Source organism: Thermobia domestica, chromosome 3 (assembly GCF_964235325.1).
Source record: "Thermobia domestica chromosome 3, izTheDome1.hap1.1, whole genome shotgun sequence".
NCBI lineage: Eukaryota > Metazoa > Arthropoda > Insecta > Zygentoma > Lepismatidae > Thermobia > Thermobia domestica.
The window spans coordinates 3,777,139-3,803,362 of NC_137456.1; the positions used below are offsets into that span (position 1 = coordinate 3,777,139).

The window sequence follows — 26,224 nt, forward strand, 5'->3', positions numbered from 1 at the left end:
TTTTTTTTTGACATGTAGGAGCTATTAAACGTGTAAATACGCTGAAATCCCGAATTGGATTTTTTTAAACCTTACCATGCCTGCTTCTCTCCTATAGTCGCTGAAATGTTATAAAATATCAACAGTAAATCATAAATATACTTATGCTGAGGATGCTATTGTAAGCCTGAGGGCCAATAAAAGGTATAAAGTTGCTTATCGAGATTTCGAAAGTAGTCCCCCAATGGATCAAGATAAACTACTTTTTTAACTAGTAAGGAAACTAACACTAAATAAAATAAATATCAGAATTATAACAATAATCATAGTCGCATTCAATTATTATTTTTTTATTTCAATTAGATATGACTTAAGATATAAAAATAATGAACTAATACAAAATAATTATATATGCATTTTCTTATTTATCCATTAGCAATTTCAAATCTTTCTTATTAACATACTTGCAAATAATAAACGTTGTTTTAATAGCATTTGTGATACTTTCAAGACGAACTACTGCAGTATTCTGTAAGCAAGATAGCTTAGCTATTCTATATCGACGAATGTGTAATTATTAACATATTAAGCTTGTGGTTTCGAAAGTTATTATAAAAGACAGATAATAATAATACTTAAGATCAAAAAATTATTATTATTATATTCCTTGGGCTAAAAATACGTAGCTGTGAGAAAATAAAGAGGACTTATCGAGTCAAAACGATATGATGAAAATAACTAATGTACAATAACTAAGTACTACCGGTATTTAATTATAAAAAGAAACATTACCTTCACAATTTCATTATGTAGTATGCCAATCTTAATTCGATAAAAGTAATCCATCATTCATTGTGTGTAATACTAATGGATAATGTTTCTTTTTTGACACATAGTAACTTAATACGCAATAAAATGCTACACTGAATTCAGTACATTTTCTTTCCACATTCTGCAGTTAAATGTTGAATACATTAGAAAACAATAGAGCACAAAATACATCAGAGATCGATCCTCTGACTCAGTATCTAATATTTTACTCAATAGTTATTGTTCCTGTGTTGCCTGATCAAAATTATCGGTCTTCTGCTTAATTTTACACAACTTACGGACATACAGCGGGACGACAGAAGCATTTTAGTTCGTCGTCTGTTTAGACTAGAGAAACTTTTTTGTGCTATCATTTCCTAAAAATTCGAAGGAATATTTTAATGTTGTTGAATTAATTGAATTTAATTACTAAACATTAAGTATACATAAATAACAAACTTCGTTTCATTAAGCAAGATGCATTAAAACGTTAGTGTCAAAGAAATTAATAAAACTTTAACTTTATAATTCACTTTATTATGTCAAAAAATATACCACGTAAATGTTGCTTCGGATGATATTAGTTGCATTTACAAATACACAAACCTTTGTCTCTGAAGAAGGTAGTAACAGAAGCATCGAATATATTATTGGAGAAGAATGTGTCAAAATAATCTTAATCCACGAAATAAGTTTAGTACCCAGTTAAAACTAATAACTATTTAGTTAAATAAAGCAATTGGCGATACTGTGTCTCTAGTCTACTTACTTAATAACAAAATAGATTAAAAAACTATTTTTTAAAAAAAAATAATGCTAGAATTATAACAACAACCGCAGTCTCATTCCAAATTTTCACTTCATTAGATATGGTTAAAATATAAAAATAATGAACTAACATGAAGTACTTGTACATGCATTTTGTTTATTTTGCACCTGACAATTGCAAAGCCTTTTATTTAAAATTGTTATAGATAATGAACATAGTTATTGATAGCAAATATGATTCCCTAAAGACGAACTACCGCGAACTTCATTAGCAAGATAGCTCTGCTGTTCTTCATCGACAACAATATGATTATTATTCAGAAAGCTGCAACACAATCAGATAAATGGCTTATATTGTAGTAAACTCGTCAGATAGTTGCCATTTGAAATATTAACATTATATAGTTAAAATGTGCAATTTATTTAAATTTGAAAGAAACCCTTCCACAGTGCCTGTGAATGGACATATGATAGACAAATTATTCGTAGATTATAAATTAAGTATACGGTTATCTTCATTCAATTCTTATATCCCCACTCATACTTCATAATGCTTAGTATTACGATAAATATAGGGCATTTATTGGCAACACTTTTCTTAACATTTTCATTTCTTTGTTCATTGCATATTGCTAATACAATATAGGAAATAATGTTAAGGAAACTCTAATACCTATACAACGCTATATAAATACTCAATAATTACTACTCGAATACAGAAATAAAGTAATTATTGATTAAGAAACAAGCAAAAAGGCTAATACTCAGTGCAAAAACAGCACAGGTTTCTCCTACATGTAAGAAGCGCTTTTCCAGAACCTTCCTCCATCATAGCATACTTAAAATTCAAAGAGGATTTAGAAAAAAAAAACCATGAAGGAGAATGTGAAAAGGAAAAAATGGTTAAAAGGATTAAGAAATGTAAAATACAAATCTTCTGTCGAGATTTGTGCAAAAATTCTTCTGCAAAAACCATCAAAATTTCAGAAGTTCCTCCCAAATCTATAGACAAATACGTAACAAATTTTAAGGCATTTTTTACTGATCCTCTACAAAGCACTGGCGTCTATCGGGTAAAATGTCAGTGTGATAAAGTATACATATAGGTCAAGCAAAAAGGAACATTTGCACTAGAATAACTGAACACATTCGTACATCAAAATCTTGGAGTCTGCAACAGCTGTCTGGTCTGGCAACGCATTTTAGAGATTATTACCATAACATCGTAGATTCATGTTTAACTGAGAAAGCAAAAACAGCAACGGAACGAAAAATCAGACTCATTTACATTCATAAAGAGAAACCCATACTCAATTTAGATAGCGGAGAAATAAATATGATTTAGAGTAATCTTTTTACTACATACTTTCGCCATCTGGAAAGCAAGGAAAGAAATACAGTGAACAGCAGTGAACGATGATAGTGAGTTCCTATTCGCATGTGTTTAATTTTTTAACAGAAGATTTATGTTTTACATTTCTTAATCCTTTTAACCATTTTTTGCCCTTCTACATTCTCCATAATGTTTTTTTTTTTTTTTAATCCTCTTTGAATTTTAATTAAGCTGATGATGGAGAAGGGTTCTTCCGCAAGCACTTCCTACATGTAGAAGAAAACTCTACTGTTTTTTGCGGTGAGTATTAGCTTTTTGGCTTGTTTCTCATTAAATATTATCGCCGCTTGCAATATTGTAATAATTATAGATTATATATTATGAAAGAAAATAGCTCTGATGAACTGACACTAGTACTCCGAATTATTGTTATAACTTACATGCACATCCAAACATGTTATACTTTTTTAAAAAAAAAAAAATAACAGATAACTTTAACATTATAATATTTGTTATTCATGCAATATAAAGGAAATCAATAAATTAACTAATGAATTCCTCATTGATTACGAACATAAGGAAAATAAGTTACGGAATATACCTAATATAGCACATAATACGTAAGAGGTAAACAAATATTTCACAGTTTTTAGTATTTTGTGAACTAGTGTTGATAAAACCAATACATGATTCACATCTTCTTTAACTGCGTACGTTTCTCAACGTAACTAACTATAACACAACTCTTGAAATGTATGCCATGATACTAGTTATCTCATGATAACAATGACGCCACATAATTTAATTTATTACAGTACGAACAATTCTGTACTGGTGGATATAAAATGTTTACGATATTTATTTATGATATTTATACACGGATACGTTTATGATATTTATACATGTTTCTTCGAAGTCTTGTATTAGAAAGTGAAAACCTCTTATGCACATGGCAAAATCAAAATCTTATTTTCACTTCTCCAAAGTTTAAAATTCAGCTACAGCTCTAAATGTCAGCTGCTTTCACACATTTTCTCTTGGATCGTGAATATATACTGTCATCACTATTTTACACAAAGAAGACATATTAAGTAAATATAACAGAAAACACTGATAAACTATTTTGATTAACAAGAAAACACTATCTATGAGAGTTACAACATTCATATTGTTCTCGACATATTTGAAACAATGTAAACAGCATCTTCTTCTCGTACTAACTTATTCCTTGGCGTCTGCTATTCCAGCGGCTGTTATGCTGAACATCGCTTCGTTTTCAGGCATATCAGGACTAGGGATGAAATGAATTTAAAACACTTATTAGAAAAACAATAATCTTGAATGAAGAAAACTAGTTTTAGAAATTATGATTGGAGAATTATCAACAAAAGCCACATTGCAAATGGATTACCACTCGAAACGTCAAGATCAGATCAACATGACAAATGAAGTCAATTTTCTTTTTATGTCCTTTAATTTTTTCGTATAAAATCCTTTCAAACATTCTATTAGCAAGATTGACCCCATACGCAGATGAAATGATTGGAGATTATCAGTGCGGATTTAGACAAAATCGATCAATTATCGACCAAATATTTACCATTCGACAAATACTCGAAAAGAAGTGGGAATACAATACTCCGGTACATCAACTATTTATTCACTTTAGAAAGGCTTATGACTCAATTAGGAGAGAGGCATTGTACAACATTCTTGCAGAATTTGGAATACAAAAAGAGCTAATTAGATTAATTAAGATATGTTTAAATGAAACCCAAAGGAAAGTCCAGGTAGGAAAAATTTTTCTCCACGAGATTTCACGTCGAGAATGGCCTCGAACATGGAGATGCGTTGTTGCCATTATTATTCAACTTTGCTCTTGAATACGCTATAAGGAAAATAAAGGATAGCAACCATGGCCTAGAGTTGAACGGTATTCACCAGGTTATGGCATATGCTGATGATGTAAATTTAATAGGGGATGATAGGAGAATGATAGAAAGAAATGCAGAGGTCTTATTAAATGCTTGCAAGAACATGGGTTTAGAAGTAAATGCAGAGAGAGCTAAATACATGGAAGTTCGTCGTGATCGTAATACGGCAAATTATGGATGCGTTAAAATATCGAATAATACTTTTGATAAAGTGGATACTTTCAAATATCTAGGATCAATATTAACAGACGAAAATCATATTCACGAAGAAATTAAATGTCGACTAAAAGCAGGGAATTCGTGCTATTATTCAGTTTAAAATCTCTTGTCGTCGCGAATTCTGTCTAGGAATTTGAAGCTTAAAATATATAAAACGATAATCATGCCTATTGTTATGTAAGGTTGCGAAACATGGTCGCTTACTCTGAGAGAAGAACATAGACTGAAAGTATTTGAGAATAAGATCCTGAGACGAATATTCGGACCCAAGAGAAACGTGAATGAGGAATGGCCGAAACTTCATAACGAGGAACTACATAATATATACGGTTTACTAAACATTGTTAGGATCTTCAAGCCTAGGAGGCTCAGGTGGGCAGGTCATGTAACTAGAGTGGAAGAAAGTAGGAACGCTTTCAAAATCTTAACTGGAAGACCAATCGGGAAACAACCATTAGGAAGACCTAGGTGCAGGTGGGAGGAGAATATTAATATGGATCTCGCAGAAATAGTACTAGAAAGTAGAAACTGGATTCAGTTAGCTAAGGATAGAAGTCAGAAGAGAGCTTTTGTGAACGCGGCATTGAACCTCCGGATTCCATAGGTCATAAAGTTAGTTTAGTTTAGTTAGTTAGTTAGTCCTTTATTCTTTATACGCATGAGTGAATTTGTTTTTACTGATTTTGGAAAATAAATAATGCTGAAGTTGTATTTTCCATTGCGCAAGCTTTGCTTTAGTAGATTTAAACCGATTTAAACTACTCGCTGAGCAAAACAATAAATTTATTGGAAAAATTATTAACATGTAATTGTTTCATCGTCTACAAGCACATAGGAGACACGAAACATTGAATTAATTGGAGTGAAGTAAAAGTGCTGGGTCAAAAGGAAAGAAGGTTAGTGAGAAAATGAAAGGGAGCAAGATTCATTGAAATAATAGGTGATAGGATCATGAACTGAAATTCAGGACTTAAAATTGATGAACAATTGAATAATTTATTAAGGAGCCTTGAAGATTGAATATGTTATTGTACAGGTTATTTTTGTAAATTTTAGTACTTCTTATTTATTTATTTATTCTATTATTTATTATTTATTTATACTATTTATTTAGTACTCATATTTAAGACTTATTTGTAAGGTTATTTTATAAACTAGATATGTATATAATATATTGTATCAACAGGGGGAAGGGGTGGAGAGAGAATTTAAAAAAATGTTTCTATTTTATATTTTTGTTTCGTGATTGAAGGGGATTGACTGAAGTAGTCTGTGGTAGCCAATCTGAATTTAGGAATTGTTCGCTGTCTCTTATATATATATATAATATGTCATTACTTGTGTGTATATATAGTGTCCGATGAAGCCAAGTGGATGGTTAAACTGTTACACGTTAATAATTTTTACAATAAACGTATATATTGTTTTGATCAGCGAATAGTTTACATCGGATTTAAGTTGTATATTTATTACATGATAATTTGAAAAACTAATAGAGCATGGGTCAATTTGTCTTAACGTTTGCGTTTTCTCTAACTAGTTCTAAATTTCATTTCATATTTAAATAAATATATTTAAAAAATGTTGCTTTCTGTTCAGATGACGACTCAAATGACCTACACTTTATAATTTCTCAATTTTGCAGATAAGTGGAAACCAGTCAAAATAATCCTTTCAAATGTCTTCAGTTCAGTTACGTGTCACTGTGGAGCTGTGCACACAAGTCAGTACTGATGGCAGGAGCTTTAATATATATGAATGAAAATCGAAGAGTTTCTACTCTTTACACATACTCTAACATACATTCAGTTTCAACAACTACTTCATTTTTAAGAGATATATATATGGGTCAACATGACCCTATCTTGGCATTGCGTGGGATAAATTATCTTGGCGTTCGGAGGGCTAATGGGTAATTTTATTATTATTATTATTATTATTATTATTATTATTATTATTATTATTATTATTATTATTATTATTATTATTATTATTATTATTATTATTATTGTACTTGTACTACTACTAGTATTACTACTACTAATAATAGTAATAATAATAATAAGAAGAATAACAATAATAATAATAATAATAATAAATACAGTAGAAGTTCGATATAATGCGGTTGCTGAGAGACAGACTACTCACGCGCTATAATCTCAGCGCGGTACTTCGTAATGTGACCGTAGAACTGACAAAAATAAATCTTGCGGGAGTGAAAGAGGAAAATATTCTTGCAATAATAATTACAATATTATACAGCAATATAAAATACAGTAAAATTGTACTGCAGAAAAGGTCTTTGCAAAACTTTTACTACTTTGACTAAACTTTCAAAAGTAAAAATTTTATTTAAAAAAACAGTATTTTATTTCCTATTGGAAGACATACTTTCTCCCAATAAAATCTGAATCTGTGGTATTGCAAATCATGCTATTTCCGGCTTCTACTATAATAATAAATTTTTCAGAGAAATTTCATGCTTATTTTTTAAATCTATTTTTCGCCTTTTTACTTTGATAATTACTGTCATATATAATGTTTTAAAAATATCATTTGACACATATTTATAAAATTTGTAAAGAATATAACAAAAATTTATTTGTACTAAACTATTTCAACAATCCCTGTCGCCTTCGTCAGTAGCTCTAGGAAAATCATATGAAAATATTTTCACTTCCCAGAATCCCATTGTGCACTTTTTTTTCTGTGTCCAGTTGAAACACTATGAGATTTAAATTCTTGGTAATATAAATCTTTTGTACCCGAACAATTCTTCTTTCGAACAATCAACTACTGCTAACACTTTGCACTAGTACTTCTTATATAACGTATGTGATATAAAAATACTTTTGCAGAATTGTGTTAACCATTGAAATGCACTATACTCCGCGTCACCTAAATTGGCGTATGGCATCAGCCAATAAGCTTGCAGCGCGCTGTTACTAAACCTTCAGGGCTGGACTATTAAAGTTATGAATGATTAGATTCGTCACTAAAGGTTTGACAACAGCGCAGTGCAAGCTTATTGGCTGACGCCATACGGCAATTCGGCTGACGTGGAGTATAGTAAGTTGCTATTGTGATTATAAAATTATCGTATTAGATTATGTATTTTTAAAGCTTATCATTCAATTACTTCAAATTTCTGTTAAGCAACAGCTACAAACTGATACGAATTTTTTGAACATAATGTGAACCTGTTTGCGTAAATTTGTGCTGACCTCTGACATAACTTTATAAACCTACTGCTAAAAACTTGAATCCAACTTAGTGGCTTTGAATTTCTTTAACCATAACGTTTCCAGAGCTTCTTGGTTTACACTAACATCAAATCGTTGTAGAAAATTTGGAATCACTCATAAATTAAAGTTTACTTTGACACAGTAAGTTGTCAAATTGGTCAATAAATGGTTGAAATGAATAGGTGAATGTAAAAACAGTACTAGTCCAAAATTGACCATTTTCGTTTTTTCGCTCTCTTTCTTTCTTTACGGAAATCAGTGTTGAGTGCATGAAGCTATATGCTGACACTGAAAACAGTACAATACAAGGTCATTTGACCTGAAAACAGGATTGCATTAAGGCTTAAATTATCGTATATCACAATAAATTATCGAATGGTTGGCAAACCTGTTGTCAGTCGTTAACTGAGTTATCTGCTGTGACCTGTCTGAGTCATAAGATACACAAGTAAGTGGTACAAATTCAGGTACTGTTCTTTACGATGAGAGCTCGTAAAGAGCTCAGGCAGTTCGTTCTTTACGATGAGGGAAAGAACAGTACCTCGATTTGTACCATTCTTCCACTTACTTGTGCATCTTATGACTCAGACAGGTCACAGCAGATAACTCAGTTAATGACTGACAACAGGCTTGCCAACCATTCGATACTTTATTGTGCTATACGATAATTTAAGCTTTAATGCAATATACGATAATAATCTTGCGATAATAGGTAAATATACAATAAGTTTAGAACACACACTCTTTAGCAGTTTTTGAACGTGCAAATAAATTGTAGATATGCATTAAATAATTATACAACACACACACACACACACAGACTTTTAACAGTCATTCCCGCTAAAATAAATCAATATCAATTTGAGAATTGGCAAATGGCAACCCTGATTCCATTCTTTAAATTCAATTACGTTTACGAGGGATAGAAATATTATTCAAAGGTTGTTAATAGGGATTTAAAAAATGGTGACGAAAGTTACACCGATTCGGAGTTTGAAACTAAAGATTATTAGATAAGCTTATTATAGCCTATATTATTGCTATTTATTAGTAGTATTATACTTGTCTCTACAATTATCATGATCATAACGAATATACTTTTTTTTTTTTTTTTTGGTAATATACGATAATTTTAAACACGAAAAATCGACAAGTATGTTCTGTGAGGTTAGCAACTCTGATTGACAGTGATATAGGGCTTATGTAATTCCCTTGTTTTCAATGCTCTTACGTTATTTGTGAATCAGTTGACTGATAGATATAACAATGAGTGACACAAGTATTTATGAAAGTGACAAGTCTACTCAACAAAGGAAAATCAAGAAATTCGTTATTTAGTGTACCAGAATGCAGAATGTTTGTTTATGACATGGCCTCCTAGGATATACAAAACTTATAAATGTTGTTTTCGAATACTTAGAACATGGTGAAGAACATAGCCCAATAAACTACTAACTGATTAAGACTACACTAAAGTACAATCAGCAATATATATGTTTTCTTTTCCTACTGAACTTCCAGCATAATTTTATTTATGCTTAGTTCATTTTTTTTATAATGCGGTTTATTTATTATATTACTTGCATTATTAGTTTGCTGACTATCCTTATGAAATAATAATAAATAGTTTTTTTTGGCGTTAAATAATTATTTTTTATGAATTTTGGTATATGAATCTTCTTTGAGGTGAAAGATAGAACAAGTTCACAATCTTTATTAAAATTATTCAACGTTATTAATAATATTCAAGTCGTATTTGCCCTTCAAAACTTTTTGCTATATCTTGACACTATAGCTTAACACTAGAACTTGTTGCTATATTTATTTGTTTCATATCCTCCAAAGTTAATATTTGAATTATCTCGAAAAGGACTTCTTGCACTAGTACTGTTTTTCCACTCACCCATTCAAATATATTGACAATATTTACAGAATTGTATTTTATTTTCAGCAAAAAAGTGACTTAATACTGTTAATTAGAATCTTAAAAAGCAACCAGGCGTAAGGATAAAATTCCCAGCAAACAGCACTGCACTAAGTTATATGAAAGGAATCCTATGTTTATGGATACCATATTGTACAATAAACTTCCTCAGTATATCCGAAGGACAGAACAAAAAGGACAGTTCAAAAGCTTAATGAAAACATATCTGCTGCAGCACTGCTTTTATTCTGTAAATGAATTTTTAGATATGGAATTTTTAGATGTAGCATAGTAGTTTAATTCAATTGTCTATTGATAATTTTGGAAATATATATTGTTTTGTACTGCTTTTATATTATAGATGTAGCATAGTAGTTTAATTCAATTGTCTATTGATAATTTTGGAAATATATATTGTTTTGTACTGCTTTTATATCGTAGATGTAGCATAGTAGTTTAATTCAATTGTCTATTGATAATTTTGGAAATATATATTGTTTTGTACTGCTTTTATATTATAGATGTAGCATAGTAGTTTAATTCAATTGTCTATTGATAATTTTGGAAATATATATTGTTTTGTACTGCTTTTATATTATAGATGTAGCATAGTAGTTTAATTCAATTGTCTATTGATAATTTTGGAAATATATATTGTTTTGTACTGCTTTTATATTATAGATGTAGCATAGTAGTTTAATTCAATTGTCTATTGATAATTTTGGAAATATATATTGTTTTGTACTGCTTTTATATCGTAGATGTAGCATAGTAGTTTAATTCAATTGTCTATTGATAATTTTGGAAATATATATTGTTTTGTACTGCTTTTATATCGTAGATGTAGCATAGTAGTTTAATTCAATTGTCTATTGATAATTTTGGAAATATATATTGTTTTGTACTGCTTTTATATCGTAGATGTAGCATAGTAGTTTAATTCAATTGTCTATTGATAATTTTGGAAATATATATTGTTTTGTACTGCTTTTATATCGTAGATGTAGCATAGTAGTTTAATTCAATTGTCTATTGATAATTTTGGAAATATATATTGTTTTGTACTGCTTTTATATCGTAGATGTAGCATAGTAGTTTAATTCAATTGTCTATTGATAATTTTGGAAATATATATTGTTTTGTACTGCTTTTATATCGTAGATGTAGCATAGTAGTTTAATTCAATTGTCTATTGATAATTTTGGAAATATATATTGTTTTGTACTGCTTTTATATCGTAGATGTAGCATAGTAGTTTAATTCAATTGTCTATTGATAATTTTGGAAATATATATTGTTTTGTACTGCTTTTATATCGTAGATGTAGCATAGTAGTTTAATTCAATTGTCTATTGATAATTTTGGAAATATATATTGTTTTGTACTGCTTTTATATCGTAGATGTAGCATAGTAGTTTAATTCAATTGTCTATTGATAATTTTGGAAATATATATTGTTTTGTACTGCTTTTATATCGTAGATGTAGCATAGTAGTTTAATTCAATTGTCTATTGATAATTTTGGAAATATATATTGTTTTGTACTGCTTTTATATCGTAGATGTAGCATAGTAGTTTAATTCAATTGTCTATTGATAATTTTGGAAATATATATTGTTTTGTACTGCTTTTATATCGTAGATGTAGCATAGTAGTTTAATTCAATTGTCTATTGATAATTTTGGAAATATATATTGTTTTGTACTGCTTTTATATCGTAGATGTAGCATAGTAGTTTAATTCAATTGTCTATTGATAATTTTGGAAATATATATTGTTTTGTACTGCTTTTATATCGTAGATGTAGCATAGTAGTTTAATTCAATTGTCTATTGATAATTTTGGAAATATATATTGTTTTGTACTGCTTTTATATCGTAGATGTAGCATAGTAGTTTAATTCAATTGTCTATTGATAATTTTGGAAATATATATTGTTTTGTACTGCTTTTATATCGTAGATGTAGCATAGTAGTTTAATTCAATTGTCTATTGATAATTTTGGAAATATATATTGTTTTGTACTGCTTTTATATCGTAGATGTAGCATAGTAGTTTAATTCAATTGTCTATTGATAATTTTGGAAATATATATTGTTTTGTACTGCTTTTATATCGTAGATGTAGCATAGTAGTTTAATTCAATTGTCTATTGATAATTTTGGAAATATATATTGTTTTGTACTGCTTTTATATCGTAGATGTAGCATAGTAGTTTAATTCAATTGTCTATTGATAATTTTGGAAATATATATTGTTTTGTACTGCTTTTATATTATAGATGTAGCATAGTAGTTTAATTCAATTGTCTATTGATAATTTTGGAAATATATATTGTTTTGTACTGCTTTTATATCGTAGATGTAGCATAGTAGTTTAATTCAATTGTCTATTGATAATTTTGGAAATATATATTGTTTTGTACTGTTTTTATATCGTAGATGTAGAATAGTAGTTTAATTCAATTGTCTATTGATAATTTTGGAAATATATATTGTTTTGTACTGCTTTTATATTATAGATGTAGCATAGTAGTTTAGGCATGTATTTGTCATTACTACGTATTTTATATATTTGTACCTTTGACGAATCTTATTCATACGCACGTAATCGTGCAATATATGTGACTAAAAAGACGAAATAAATGAATGAATTAATGAATGAATCAGAAGCATTCTGAAATATGATCTGATACTTACTATAGTGGTTCTGTTCTGTAACTGTGTTATAAATAAACACGTACAAATTAGTAAAATGAGTTAATGAATCATTCAACATCATGCAAGAGTAATGCTTAAAAAAAAGTACAATAATGGGATGCAAGGATGAGATTATTTTCCTCAATCAAAATTAGACATTAGTTAGAAAATAAATAATAATCTGATCTAATCTAACTGCCAGCATTAATAAAAGTAAAAAGATAAAAACAATTTATGAGAAGTATAAAACAGAAGACAACTAAAGCAGAGATTTCACATTAGAAAAATCATAAGATACTTCCAAATTAAAATTTTTAAACTAAGTATTATTATTTAAATCTTTTATATTTATTACTTTAGACATTTCCGTACTTTTAGAAGTTTTGAAATAAAACCAAAATGTTGAGGATTGTTTATTAACAAATTCTCAAATAGATTACAATAGTATTTACAAATATTAATATACAATTCCTCAATGCAAGGTTTGGGTAAATACAGGTGTTTTTTGACTTATTGGCCTTGGAAAGGAATTCTCAGTAACAAGCTACGTGAGGGGTTGTAGGACACACTTTACTTCACTGCTAGAAAAGGAGTTAAGGTTCCCGTTAAGGCTCCGCTGCAAGCAGAGGCCTGGTTGTGGTTAGGTTTCTCTCGCTGCTCCTCTGCAAGCAGCAAAGAAAGAGATAAAGGCTAGAAATTGTTACCTCCAAAGCAAGTTAAGGCTTTGGAGTAAGGTAGTTGCCTTTTAGACTTCACTGCAAGTTTACAAAGGAGACCAGAAAATTGGTGAAGATTTGCCGGCTGCGTTTCATTACATAGGCGTTCAGTGGCGCTGCTGCTGCTGTATCGTCGTTATGTGCTCTGTAAGAGGAGCCAGTGGTTTGTTATTTGCTTTTTATAGTAAATTCACATAGTGTATAATATTCTGTCGTAAATCCATGCGGTAATGTTTACAAACAAGAGCGTAAAGTATTGTTTGTATACATTAGCACGTCGTACCTAACTAAAAAGTTAAATAATATTGAGTAGCACTAGTAATACTATCTAAATGAACAACTGATATTTATTATACAGTATAAATCATTGTTTCATTTCGCCGAAAACATTTCAAGATTTATGACTATTTTTCTTCAGTCAGAGTGACTGAAGGTAGGGAGAAGGGATGTTAATGGGACTCTATAGGATAGGTAATAATCTATCTGAATATATAATCTTTGAAGCAAAATAACTTCTTGCTCTTGTACTTTCCTCTAAGTGAGCCAATATTGCCAGTGTACATTTTACTCCCTGTGATCTACTTTGTTTTTAACTAATAGTCAGTTACTTATTTACATATTTTTTCTGAAGTAACAATCTTTTAAATACTAGTTTGAAGAGTTTTATGTTCCATTAAATGTTTATGTGTGTTTAATTATGATATTGCGCCAACTTTGTTTAAGTTGTTCTTGTCCACGTTTAGCGTGGTTTCTTTCTCAGAACAAAGTGTGCTTTCAATTTGTGTTTTAAAATAATGTAAACATTTATGAAAGTTACCTGTCGTATATCTTGGCTATTCTCGTTTCACCTCGCCCCTTCCTTAACTGGATGCGAGTGGTAGAAGCATGAGCTAATATGTTGCCACCAACAGGCTTTTTCGGATCAACCTGTAACAACAAAGTAAAGTTATAATTGAATCAGTAGTTTTGAAAAGGTTAGGAGTCAGAAAAGTAAAGTTATGAAAGGGTATTTCTCATAAGTTATTTTGTCTCTAAAGACCTACAATTGAAGTCTTATTCATACTGAATATATTCAGAGAGAAATACACTACATTGCAATTAATGACCACTTACATTAAAACATGATCACATGGAAATATGATTAAAATCATAAATAAAAAAATATTATATTAAAAAGTATGGACTAAAATATTTTAAATCCATTATAATATTTTTTTTCTAAATCTTTTTCGAATTGTTTCTAGGCTGAAGATGGAATCAGTGTATTCCGAAAGCCCTTAGAAGAATACTTTGTTTCTTTGAGGTGAGTACTAACCTTTTTCTCTATATATATTTTACATTTTTGTATATTTTGGAAAACAAATTAAATATGTACAATATTGCAATATGATTTTCTCGGACTTAAACAAATAATACTTATTTTATACTCAATGTTACGTGGGTATTCATCTAATTGATCAACTCATTGCCTTGAAATATTACCTGAAATGTCATTCCTGCTCCAGGATCAGCCGTCATTTGATTGGTTATAAAGACAGCGACGTTGTATTCTTCTGAGATTTTCTGAAGACGAGACATCAACTGAGCCAGCTTCTGTTGTCTATCTGCCAACTCCCCTCGACCACTGTAATCAACTCGGAACAGAGCAATGATGGAGTCCACAATCTGTTGGAAAACAAACACAATTAAAGAAGGCTAACGAGCATCATTTAAGATATATATTAATTGTTTACAAAAGAAGTTTAGCTGAACACAATGTAAAAGAAATAACAAGAGTCACGTTTTTAAAGTTTCTTCGGGCCGCGGTGGCTCAGTGGTAGAACGTTCACCTCTGGGCCTGGGGTCCCTGGTTCAATCCCAACTCGCGCCAAGTGAACTTTGTGGTGGACAAATATCGTGTGCGTGGGTTTCCTCGGAGTTCTCCCGTTTCATCCCACTTTCTACATTCCACCATTTCATTCATTACTCATCATCACAGTCTCCTTTAGCCTAGCCGGTATAACTGCGACGTAAAGCTTAAATATTTCATTTCATTTCACTAAAGTTTCTTCCAGACTACAAAAATGACGTATATATGAGGGTTACTAATTTAATTTCCAGATACGGAAATATTAGTTGAAAGTTCAAAATAAATAGCATAACTCAAAGCACTTCTCTTTATGATGTATGAAGATTTGGATCATTTCAAACCATGTCTGAAAGCACCCACACCAGCCTTTTTCAAGTATGTTTGGAGGTTCTTGCCGGTACACTCCAATAGCATCTTCTGTGCTATTAACTGAAAACCCAAACATTCTCTTTCATTTTGAGAATTAAAAAAGAAATTACAAGATCTGGATTTCTGTAGGGTAAATATCAACTGGACACATGGTTCCCCCAGAAATTGGGATTTTGCATCACAGTATGTGCAGAAGAAGGCTTCGCAGGCCTGTTTTTGTTTGTCTTTTACGCACTTTCTAAAAAAGCTTTGACATTCAAACTATACATAACAACTAACATTAACAGTCTTTCTGTCCTCCAGAGGAAGGGAGACCAAAAATCCAAGAGTAAGTAGCCACCATTCACAGACCGAAGTTTCGTACTCTCTTCAGTTTTACAGAACGTTCCTCATTTGGAAAGACCCAAACTGCAAACCGAGGTTCCGTTCCGGGACTATAATCCTGATTCTCGCCTCTTGTTACAGGCACATAGCCAGGATTTCGTAAAGGGGTGGGGGGTCCGTGGCATGAAATACTGTGGTCATCACACCAGGAGCTCGTTCAATCTAAACTATTTTACTGGCAACTGGTTTGTTACGACAATAAAATGCGGATATGTTAGTAACTATTTTAATAACAAACTCTGAAGAAGTCTCAAATAAAAGAATAAAAAAAAGATTTAAAAAGATTTTCCAGTATTTACGTTCCTTCCTTTGTTCATTTAAATTTAACAATTTTCCTTTCATTATGACCTCAACTATTATAAAAAGTACATACTATTTACTATTATAAAAAGTACATATCCAATAATGTATTGTAAACTATTTTACAATATCTATGTTACTTTCTCTGTTGAATCAAATGTTAACAGAACCTTCTGTCCACATATTTTTTGCTTTTATTATTCCATCAACTATTGTCTGCTCCAAATGACAAGTTAAAGGAGCAGTAGAAAACTATTTCTCAAAAAACATGTTTGATACTGTAGAGAAATGATGACGAAAAATTATGATAAAATACAGAACGGCATTATGCTTTCGAAAGCTTGAAATTTCCCTACATTCTGAGAATTCCGTAACTTTTCTTGAAATTTCAAATTCCCTGACTTTCTCAGGATATTCTGCAGATTGGCCACCATGTATTGCAAGTAATACAAATCTCCTCATTGGAAAGAGTAACCAAAAGCTTGCTGTAGCTTTTTATTTTTAACGCTTTCTTTTTTTTTCTCATTTCTTTTTGTTTCATTCCTGGACTCGAAGGAGGGGGTTCGGACCCCCCCCCCTTGGCTACGTATCTGCTTGTTATGGCTGCTATCTGTCGTGTAGTTCCATTTTCAAATCTTTGAAACATGAAGCACTACTCAAACAAATCGTGTGTTCTACCCATCAGAGGAACACTTTTCTTGCATGAAGATATTGGTGTAGGATGATCAGTACTTTATGCCCTAAGAGCATGCAAAGTATGTTCTCAACGGCCACCCCACTTTCATTAGTCACAACCAACAAGCTGCCCAGATCTCACTTCGTCTTTTGTAGAAACGTATATGCAATATGGTTTTCATAATTAATTATGAATCACATCAAATCTAATCTAATCATAGTGATTGGTTTATTTAGTGATTATTATAGTTTGACATTAAGTAAGTTCTTAATATGAAATACTGTTGATGAAATAAAGGATAAATTGAAGTAAAATTAATGTATAGTTTTTCAGTACAGTAAAATTAATTACTGACCCTCATAAAATTTGTGCGAAACAAAAATGTATCTTACATGTATACACAAGGTGTGACAATGTCATTTCTGGAACAGGGTGCGAAATCCTAGGAAAATACTTTTCCCCACTAAATATTTTTGAAAGAAAATCCCTTACTAATAACTTACTCGAGGGGAGCGAGTGAGTAAAGTGATACTATTGGCAGAATACATAATTAATATGTATTTCATATGTGGTGGCTGAAATAGTGGTTACCCCTAATCTTACATAGCTTAATAATTATGGATGTGCAAGTATGTGAACTCACTATTTGAGATTTTTTTTTTCTTTTCTCCTGTCTATGCTTCGACTGCTATCATTAAGCATTCTGATAATGAACCATACAACATTTGCACTGAAGCATGTTAGTGGAAAATAAGTGACAAAAATCTGGAAGAATGTCAAAGTGATCGTTAATTTCTGCACCAGAAATCCGTCCAGGAACTTTGCCATTGACCTCATTCTCCTGACTTAGTACTACGCGACTGTAGGCTGTTTCCAAAGTTAGAAATTACCTTAAAACGACACAGATTTAATGGCATTTGGGATATTCTATGGCAGCATTTCGTCAACCGAGTTCCAGGAATGTTCCTGATAATTACACAGTCGTCTAGTGAAGTGTGTTGCTTCACAAGCGGACTGCTTTGGAAATAATAGCCAGTCACTAGCGTAGAGATTAACAAAAGTTTCTTTCTACAGTCGATTCCGTCAGAGCACTCATATACTACTAAGTTGTTTCTCAAATTAAGGAATGTATCTGTTCTTTCTCTCTCTTCATTCTACAATCTATGGAGTCTATTCTTACGATAGGGATAATTTTAATTATAAATGACCCTAATTCTATGATTTCATTATTTAAAAAAGAAAGAGCAAACATCATGCTTATATATTCCACAATCAGGTGATTGTAAGGATTATTGATCAGAAAGAAGTCCATGAGATAATTCTGTTAATTAGCTTTGAACTGAAGTTATAATAGAGGAAACGTACCAATAACTTAAATACTCCAGCCTCTTCATGGAATTTAGCAGCTACGTAGTCGAGTAATTCATATTGATGCTCGCTGGTGTATGCACGAGCGTACAGAACGTTATCTAGCACAGCTGATTGGTCGAGGTTGAATCTATTGGCTATTGGTCTCAGTCTATCAGGGCGACTAACATACGTATTAAGGAAAACATCATAGAATAATTATAATTATAAAAAATATTATAATTACAACTGTAATTTATTTGCCTGTCTTGCATACAACTGAGATTACTCCTAAGTAAGCACACAGTTGGCAGATTATAAAGTAAAAGATAATGGTTTAAAAAGAAATTCTTTAAGTAGAGCCAGCGACAAAACTTCTTTCCATTTGGTAAAATTTATTTTGGGAATAACGCTGGTATGGCTGGAACGTCTAGAAAATTACATTCTTTTTAATTTACTGAAAACTGTACTCAAATTGTTCTTCCATTCTGAAGTTATTTACGAAACGAATTTCATCAAACGAAAAGAACTTTTGTCGCTAGCTGTACAGAGTACTCTAACAGACATGACTATAGATACACCCATGGGCGGCGATTAGGGGGGGCAAAGGGGGGCAGTTGCCCCCCCACTTTTCTGAAATGGCCTATTAATGTATCTAGTTTCAACCAGGGAAATTTGTATATTAACATTGATATACAAATATTCAGATCATGTCTTGCCCCCCCACTTTTAACGTCGAATCGCCGCCACTGGATACACCCATATATATGCATGCTTTCATCTCATGCTTAAACATAAAAAGAAAAAATGCATATTATCTTCAAGAAACTTATTTACAGAATAACAAAATTTCTTTATTAAAAATTAATAAAAAATGTAATTTATCACAGAATATGTGTCGTTTTATTTTAAAAAGAAGATAACTTGTTGCAATTTATGTATGTTCTTTTTGGAAAAAGTGAGAATTTTTTTAGGAATAATATGTAATTTATTAATGTGTCAAATATTGTAGTTATGGACATCACTATTTTCAATAAACACGTGTTCACTACTCACAGTAAATAGAATAATTTTATGTACTGAATATATACATAAGGCTATTGAATGTGGTAGCAGTGAAAAAAAAAACAACAGAAAACAGAACAAAGCTATAATCTTTATAACTATAATCATTTATACATTCTATCTTTTCATTAAACAACAAACAAAGAAAGAAAGACTATTTTGATTTTGATTTGATTTTAGCGTCCCTTGCAACGGTGAAGCTATACGAGATGTGGACCTACAGCTTAACGTCGAATTCGAATCACATGAGCTCTCACTGGGAATCGAAGCCGGGTCTTCCACGCCAAAGGCGCGTACGTTAACAGCTTAGACACAAGGGAGATCATCTATTTTTATAGTTATTAACTCATTATTAATATTATTATATCCTTATTCAATCATAATATCCTTTCTTTAAATTAATATAAAAAATGTATCTGAATAATTATTCTTTAGTTTTTATGCGGTTTCGGATAAACTTTCTTTGTAAATAATGACTGAATGAATTGATTACTTACAGTAGTACTTGATAACTGAAGTGAAAATAAAATCAAACAAAGCAAACAGTTATTATTAATAATCTTTTTTTATATATAGTTTCGGCAATGCAGCATTGTCTTCATCAAGGATAAGGTTAAAGTGATGTCTAAATTTACATAATATTTATGGATAACATAATTCACGAACGTAGTAATTATGGAAAAACAAGAAAACAATTATATATTTGAAAACTGTAAAATAGATAGTAATAATAAGTGTTTGTTTTGATCAAATTTTATTTTCATTTAAGTTATTTGTCGTTCCAAAGCTATAGTGAACATCATTTAGATAATATTTCATACGTTAAATCTAATAAGGTTTCTTAATGTATTTTATCCTGGAACATTATCTTGTTAATTATAGCTTTGGAAATTTAACATGTATTAATAAACAAAACTGACCAAAGCACCAGATATATATTAATAATACTTGGGTAACAGTTTCGGTAATGTCACATTGCCTTCATTGGAAACATTATGAAAGACTAACGCAAGAATAACAGCTTAAATGTACACAGAAAGTGAAAGGAGGATACTCAGAGCCAGTGGCGTATTTAGGGGGGGCTTCCGGGCTTAAGCCCCCCCCCCCCCCCCGAAATCTTATTTACTATAGTAAAGTATATGAAATATCTTGCAGAATTTTCACATTTACAGGCAAAGCCCCCCCCCCCCCGAAACAAAATCGTAAATACGCCACTGCCCAGAGCCAATCAAGTTTTTCCCTTCACTTTTCCCTAGCAATAAGAGAGAATACGTCATAAAGGCAGTAGAATACGAGAAGCAAGATAATATCATAAGAAAGTGGAGAACGTAATAAAAGCTCTAAGGTTGATTTGGAGAATAGTGTGTATACCACAGGTGAAAAGTAGTGAAGATAAAAGAAAGCGTAAGCATAAGATTGAGTCTGATACTTGCTGAAATCGTAATGAATAAATGGGAACATAAAGTGAAAGAAAAAAGAAGGCAGAGTCTTATAATGTTTTGTAGACATATAATAGATTGTCTGAGAATATGGAAAGGGACTAGGAAGCAATTGGAGAATTTTGTTGAAAGAACTGAGGATAAACAAAACGGAATCAAGTTAGAAATGGAAGTGGAAGAGGAGAATAAGATCAGCTTTATGGATATGACCAAAAAAAAAAAAAATCGGTGGAAAATTCCGGACAAGGTGGAACAGAAAAGAATGCTTTGGGGGGATATAGTGCCATAAGAGGAATGACATAGATGTGGGGACAAAAAAGAACTTTGTAAGAAACATGGAAAGAAGGTTAGAAATGATAGATATTGATAATGGAAGAAAGAAAGAGCACATGGAAATATTACCCCAGTTACTAATAGGAAATAGATACAGAAGAGAATATTTGAGAGAAGAGATAGGAAGAAAGAAAAGATAGAAGAAGAAAGAAGATAGTTTGGAATTGAGAATAAGACAGACAGTCTTAAGATGTTGCTGAAGAAAGAAAGATCAAAACATATAGAAAAGGAAGGGGGAGGATTTTAGACTTAGTAAGGGATAGAGGAAAGAGGAAAGACAAAAAGGCAGAAGAGGAAGTAGTAGTATATCCAATCAGTTGTAAAGAGTGTAATATGAAATAAACAAGAAAAAGATAGGAAGAAAGAATAAGACGACGTCAGACCAAGAAGAGAGAACAATGCAGTATAAAAGTGTGTTAAAGAAATAGGACATGGAAGAGATTGGGAAAGAATCGAAAGACTGGAGAGCGAAAAGAAAAGTATGATACGGAAGCGGAAAGAAGCTCAGTGGATCAAGAAACATGGGAAGAATGGTATTAATAAATTCGACGAGCGGGCTTACGAGTCATAAGTTGTGGAATGCAGTGCTGGACAGAATAGCAAAGGCAGAACTAAAAGAGTAATCAACACTACAGATGGTCAAGTGTCAAAATTCAGAGCACGTGTGCTAATTGTAAGAGAAAGTATGTGACAAGCACCTAATTAAATATTTACACTTTGCTACCAGTAAAAAAAAAAAAAAATAAAATAAAAAAAAATAAAAAAAATAAAAAAAAACGCTTGACGTAGAAAGTTAAGCGAAAACTTATTTGTCTGTGGAAAGTGCATGCATGTCTTACTTTAACTTTCTGTGTATATTAAATAGTTATTCTTGGATTAGTTTTTCATATCATGTCTGATGAACACGATGTCACGTTGCCGAAACATTTACACACGTATTATTAACATATATTTGGTGCTGTGGTTAGTTATGTTTTATTAATACTAGAACATTAATAAGAAAATGAGATGAATGTTATTTTGAAGGGAGTCGTTTAGTTACAACACATTTAAATATCCATAAATCAAATAATTCTTAAGAGTTTTGAAACTATTACAGCTTACAACCACCAGCTTTTATTTAATTCATGGAAACAGTTCTACTGGGATCACTAATCATTCATTTTAAAGTTATGTGGGGTGGAAAGGCTAATGATAGAGGAACTTCTTTTGATCAGGATAACAGCAACCACTTTGACACAGGACAGGACACGCCGCCTCATCAGCATTTGTGTACCCGTTGTTTTCGCGAGTTTTGCGTTTCGCTCAGTTCGAGCGGTGTGACTGAGCGCTCCGCTCAGTAACCTTCTGAACTCCAACTTAGCTGTCTAAACTTTACTGGCAACATTGACAACACATGACCAGCAGCAGCATTGTGTGTGAGAAGTAGGAGCAGGTGGGCAGGCAGAAAGAGAAGAATAAAAGAAAGAGGCAGCGATGAAGAATAATTTTTAAGTGATGTAATAATACAGTAAGAAGCATATGAAGACCAAGAAGGAACGACAAAATGTAAATACGTACTTTCACCTGCCGGTCAAGGTAAGAAAGCGAAATTTGCGTGAAGCTAAGGCGTATTCGTGAAGAAGCAAGATACTGCAAGTAAATATTGCATATTGCTATTGAAGATCATCGTATTTAAAATACTTGGGTTATATACTTTGTTTGCATGCGTCATAGTAAAAAATATATATATATTTAAGCAATTGAATTTAACGTGAATTCACGTACTAACGTCAACGAAAAGGATTAAAACAAGTGATATGTGTATACGGTATACAATACACCAAAGCATGCTTTGCACTCGTAACGTTATAGAATTCTTTTGATATAACCGTAGAAACATATGCGCATATAAAAAGTAAATCTAAAATATTGATACATTATTTATGTAAACCGGTATAATAATATTCATTTCAAATACTTCACTCATAGCCTAATCTATTTAATTGGATACTGCATATCAGTGCTACAAAAATTAAATATAAAGTTCCTTGCGCCAGTCAATATTAATGGAAGTTAATAACTTGTATACACTCTGGAGGATCAGTAAATATAGAACGTCATGTATATAATAAGCGCACAATATGAACGCATTCATTTGTATTGAATTCTTTTAGTCTTAAGCTCAAGTTTGGAACACATATTCATAAAAAGCGCTTGAAACAAAATCAATCTATATTTGATATAGGCCTATATAATAGTGTAATATAACTTCAATATATAGCTATAAAATATCTAACAACTACAGTAGTAATATAACATCGTTACATAACTGAACTATTTCTGAAAGCTGTGCTAACTAACATATTTATCTGTGAAGAATGTTTGAAGTATCAGTACTAAGTTGAATTCAATCTAAATAGAAGTTTGACAGTCGCGACCATCAAGTGTCAGTTAGTTAGTCACTTTGTATTCAAATTAGTATTTCACTAGTGAATCATCTGTTCGGGCAAAGACAAAACTGAAGATAGAAACAATTATACCAAAGTGGCAAGTATAATATAATAGTTCAGTGCATCCGTAAAAAGGAAATAATTAAAAATAATCAATATAAAAATAAATAAGAGATCAAGCTTCTCTAAAACAATTCTTTCTAGACATATAAAATAATATAATTTGCTACTGTCGTCTGGACTTTCATTTATTCTGAAAAGTCTTACATAAGTATAGTAGAGAAACCTTATTGCATGTATTATTATTATTATTGTTTTATATAGTATTTTGTATGTTTCATTGTTATATATATCTTGTTTCTTTTGAGTACTTGTCAATCTCAGTTTTATGTTGAAAGGTATCAATAATTAAAGTCAGTGACGTTATCAAATCATTACTGAAGCGACTGTTTGCGTCAAAATATTGTTCATTTGTGGTGAGCATTATCCGTTGTGTATATGAATACTGTTTTGTGATAGAATGTGGTATTATAGAAACAAATGGTTTTTAATAACAAGTTTACGCAAGTGTATTCTGAAAATTCTGAGTCTAGATTGCATCATCTCTCTACGTCCACGCTACGTCTGACAATTTCGTGAATAACATCAGTGTGGAGATTTATATTGAAGGCTCAATGGTAAATTGTCGATTACGACCCAAGAGTGTTGTAGTATTAATATTGGTATTCTTGTTTGAGTTCATTATTTCTTGATGCACTTTGTTTCCGGAGCGTGCGCTCCTGCTACCAAGATTCCGGATAACGGGAGATTATTAAAAATTTGTTTCATATTTTAACCACTAATACCCTCCACCGTTGCCGTCTCCGTTACAATATTGGCTCAAATAATGAAGGACCTCTGTAATCTTAAGAATGTTGTGTGTTCTTTTGTATGTAGAAGTTTACATCAAATGTTTACAGTATTTCTAGGAAAATTGTCATGCCAATATTACTATAAAACGAAAAAGCAAATAAAATTTGAATATAGTATCACTTGATAGGAATTAATTCAGCATCATTGACCTATAACGAAAAGAAGAGGAGTTACACACAATATTCATTTATAGGTTCAAACTAGCAGCGGAAGGATATCTCGATTTGTTAATTCTTCACCTTTTAATCATGTTCCCTATGGATTTAGAAATGTAGACAATATTGCAATATCTTCTCATATTTACAAGTAACCACGTGCTTCTACACAAGAATCACCAAGCAGCCGACAGATGCCGCCTCCAAAGAAATAAGAGAAGACACGAAGAGTCACGAAGAGGATCCCTACAACCCCTTCACAGGCTCCGCCTACAAAACTGGCTATAAAAGAGTACGTCAAGAGGCAAAAGTTTCAGCTGATTAATATATACCTTTCCCTCCTCCAGGCTGCTCTGGGCGGGAGAGACTTTCTAACCTTACCTCTGCGCTGCTATGGGCAAAAGCTTCCTTACCAATCTCCGCGCTGCACTGGGTAGAAGATACCCACCTCTGCGCTGCTATGGGCAAGAGCTTCCTTTCCAATTAACGCGCTGCTCTGGGTAGGAGATTCCTAACCAATAAACTACAAGACCTCCGCACTGCTCTTGGAAAGAGGTCAAACTCATAGAAAAAAAGATTATTAGAAACATTACTTACATATAATTCAGTGTACATAAACTTGTAAATGAAACTTTTGTAATAAGAAGATGAGGGAAAACCCGTGTACCGTTTCTCTACCATACATTACACGGTGATCGCGTTGGTTGGGTAGTGATCTTCCTATGGGACACCCTTTCTAATAACTGAAAACAGGACTTTGAACATTTATCAAGCACATTTTATCATCAATGTGAAAAGGTTAACTTGTACACATAAGTAGCACCAACAACATCTTGAAGGATAAAATTGTGACTCGTTTTTTTTTTTTTTTTTTTTTTTTTTTGCTCTTTTGAGTTAAACCATTAATACAAGTATATATCATTAAAAGAAGCGAATCTTTTATTCCTATTTCTGAGAAGAAATTCCAGAGCTGTCTTATTATTGTTATTTTTATATGTTGTAATTAACACCGAGACAATCAATTGGGCAGGATAAATGAATGAAATTAAGGAACAAGGAAGAGTGAAGGAAAATACCAGCATTAATGACAAAACAGTCGATAAAATAAGAGGAAGAATCATACTAGTTACAGATTCCTCTAATTCCTGAATTTTCTTTAAACTTCCAAGCTTTCGACTCTCCTTGGAGTCTTGGTCACGGAGGTTAAAAACAGGAAAAAAAAATTCAAGGAATAAAAATTAAACAGACTTACCAAGGAAAGAGCTGTGTTACACGGAAACACGTTGTCAAGTACGTCAGTGATCTCGAGATGCAAACTAAAATATGGCGGAGTCAA

General features: G+C 31.6%; 1 protein-coding gene across 2 annotated transcripts in view; it reads right to left on the reverse strand.

Annotated features, from left to right (window-relative positions):
• Positions 1-337: 337 nt before the first annotated feature.
• The window catches only part of LOC145682380 (meiotic recombination protein DMC1/LIM15 homolog), a 39,231-nt gene continuing 13,344 nt past the window's right edge, over positions 338-26,224 (reverse strand). The window contains exons 5-8 of one of the 2 annotated variants that reach the window (XM_081753973.1): positions 18,571-18,736; positions 15,110-15,292; positions 14,445-14,554; positions 338-4,181 (exon numbers count right to left, since the gene is read on the reverse strand). In XM_081753973.1, coding sequence (XP_081610099.1) covers positions 4,112-4,181; positions 14,445-14,554; positions 15,110-15,292; positions 18,571-18,736 — 529 coding nt within the window. In that variant the 3' untranslated portion in view covers positions 338-4,111. Of the gene's footprint in view, positions 4,182-13,474; positions 13,773-14,444; positions 14,555-15,109; positions 15,293-18,570; positions 18,737-26,224 lie in introns of those variants that run through there. The other variant, XM_081753972.1, reaches the window with a different exon arrangement.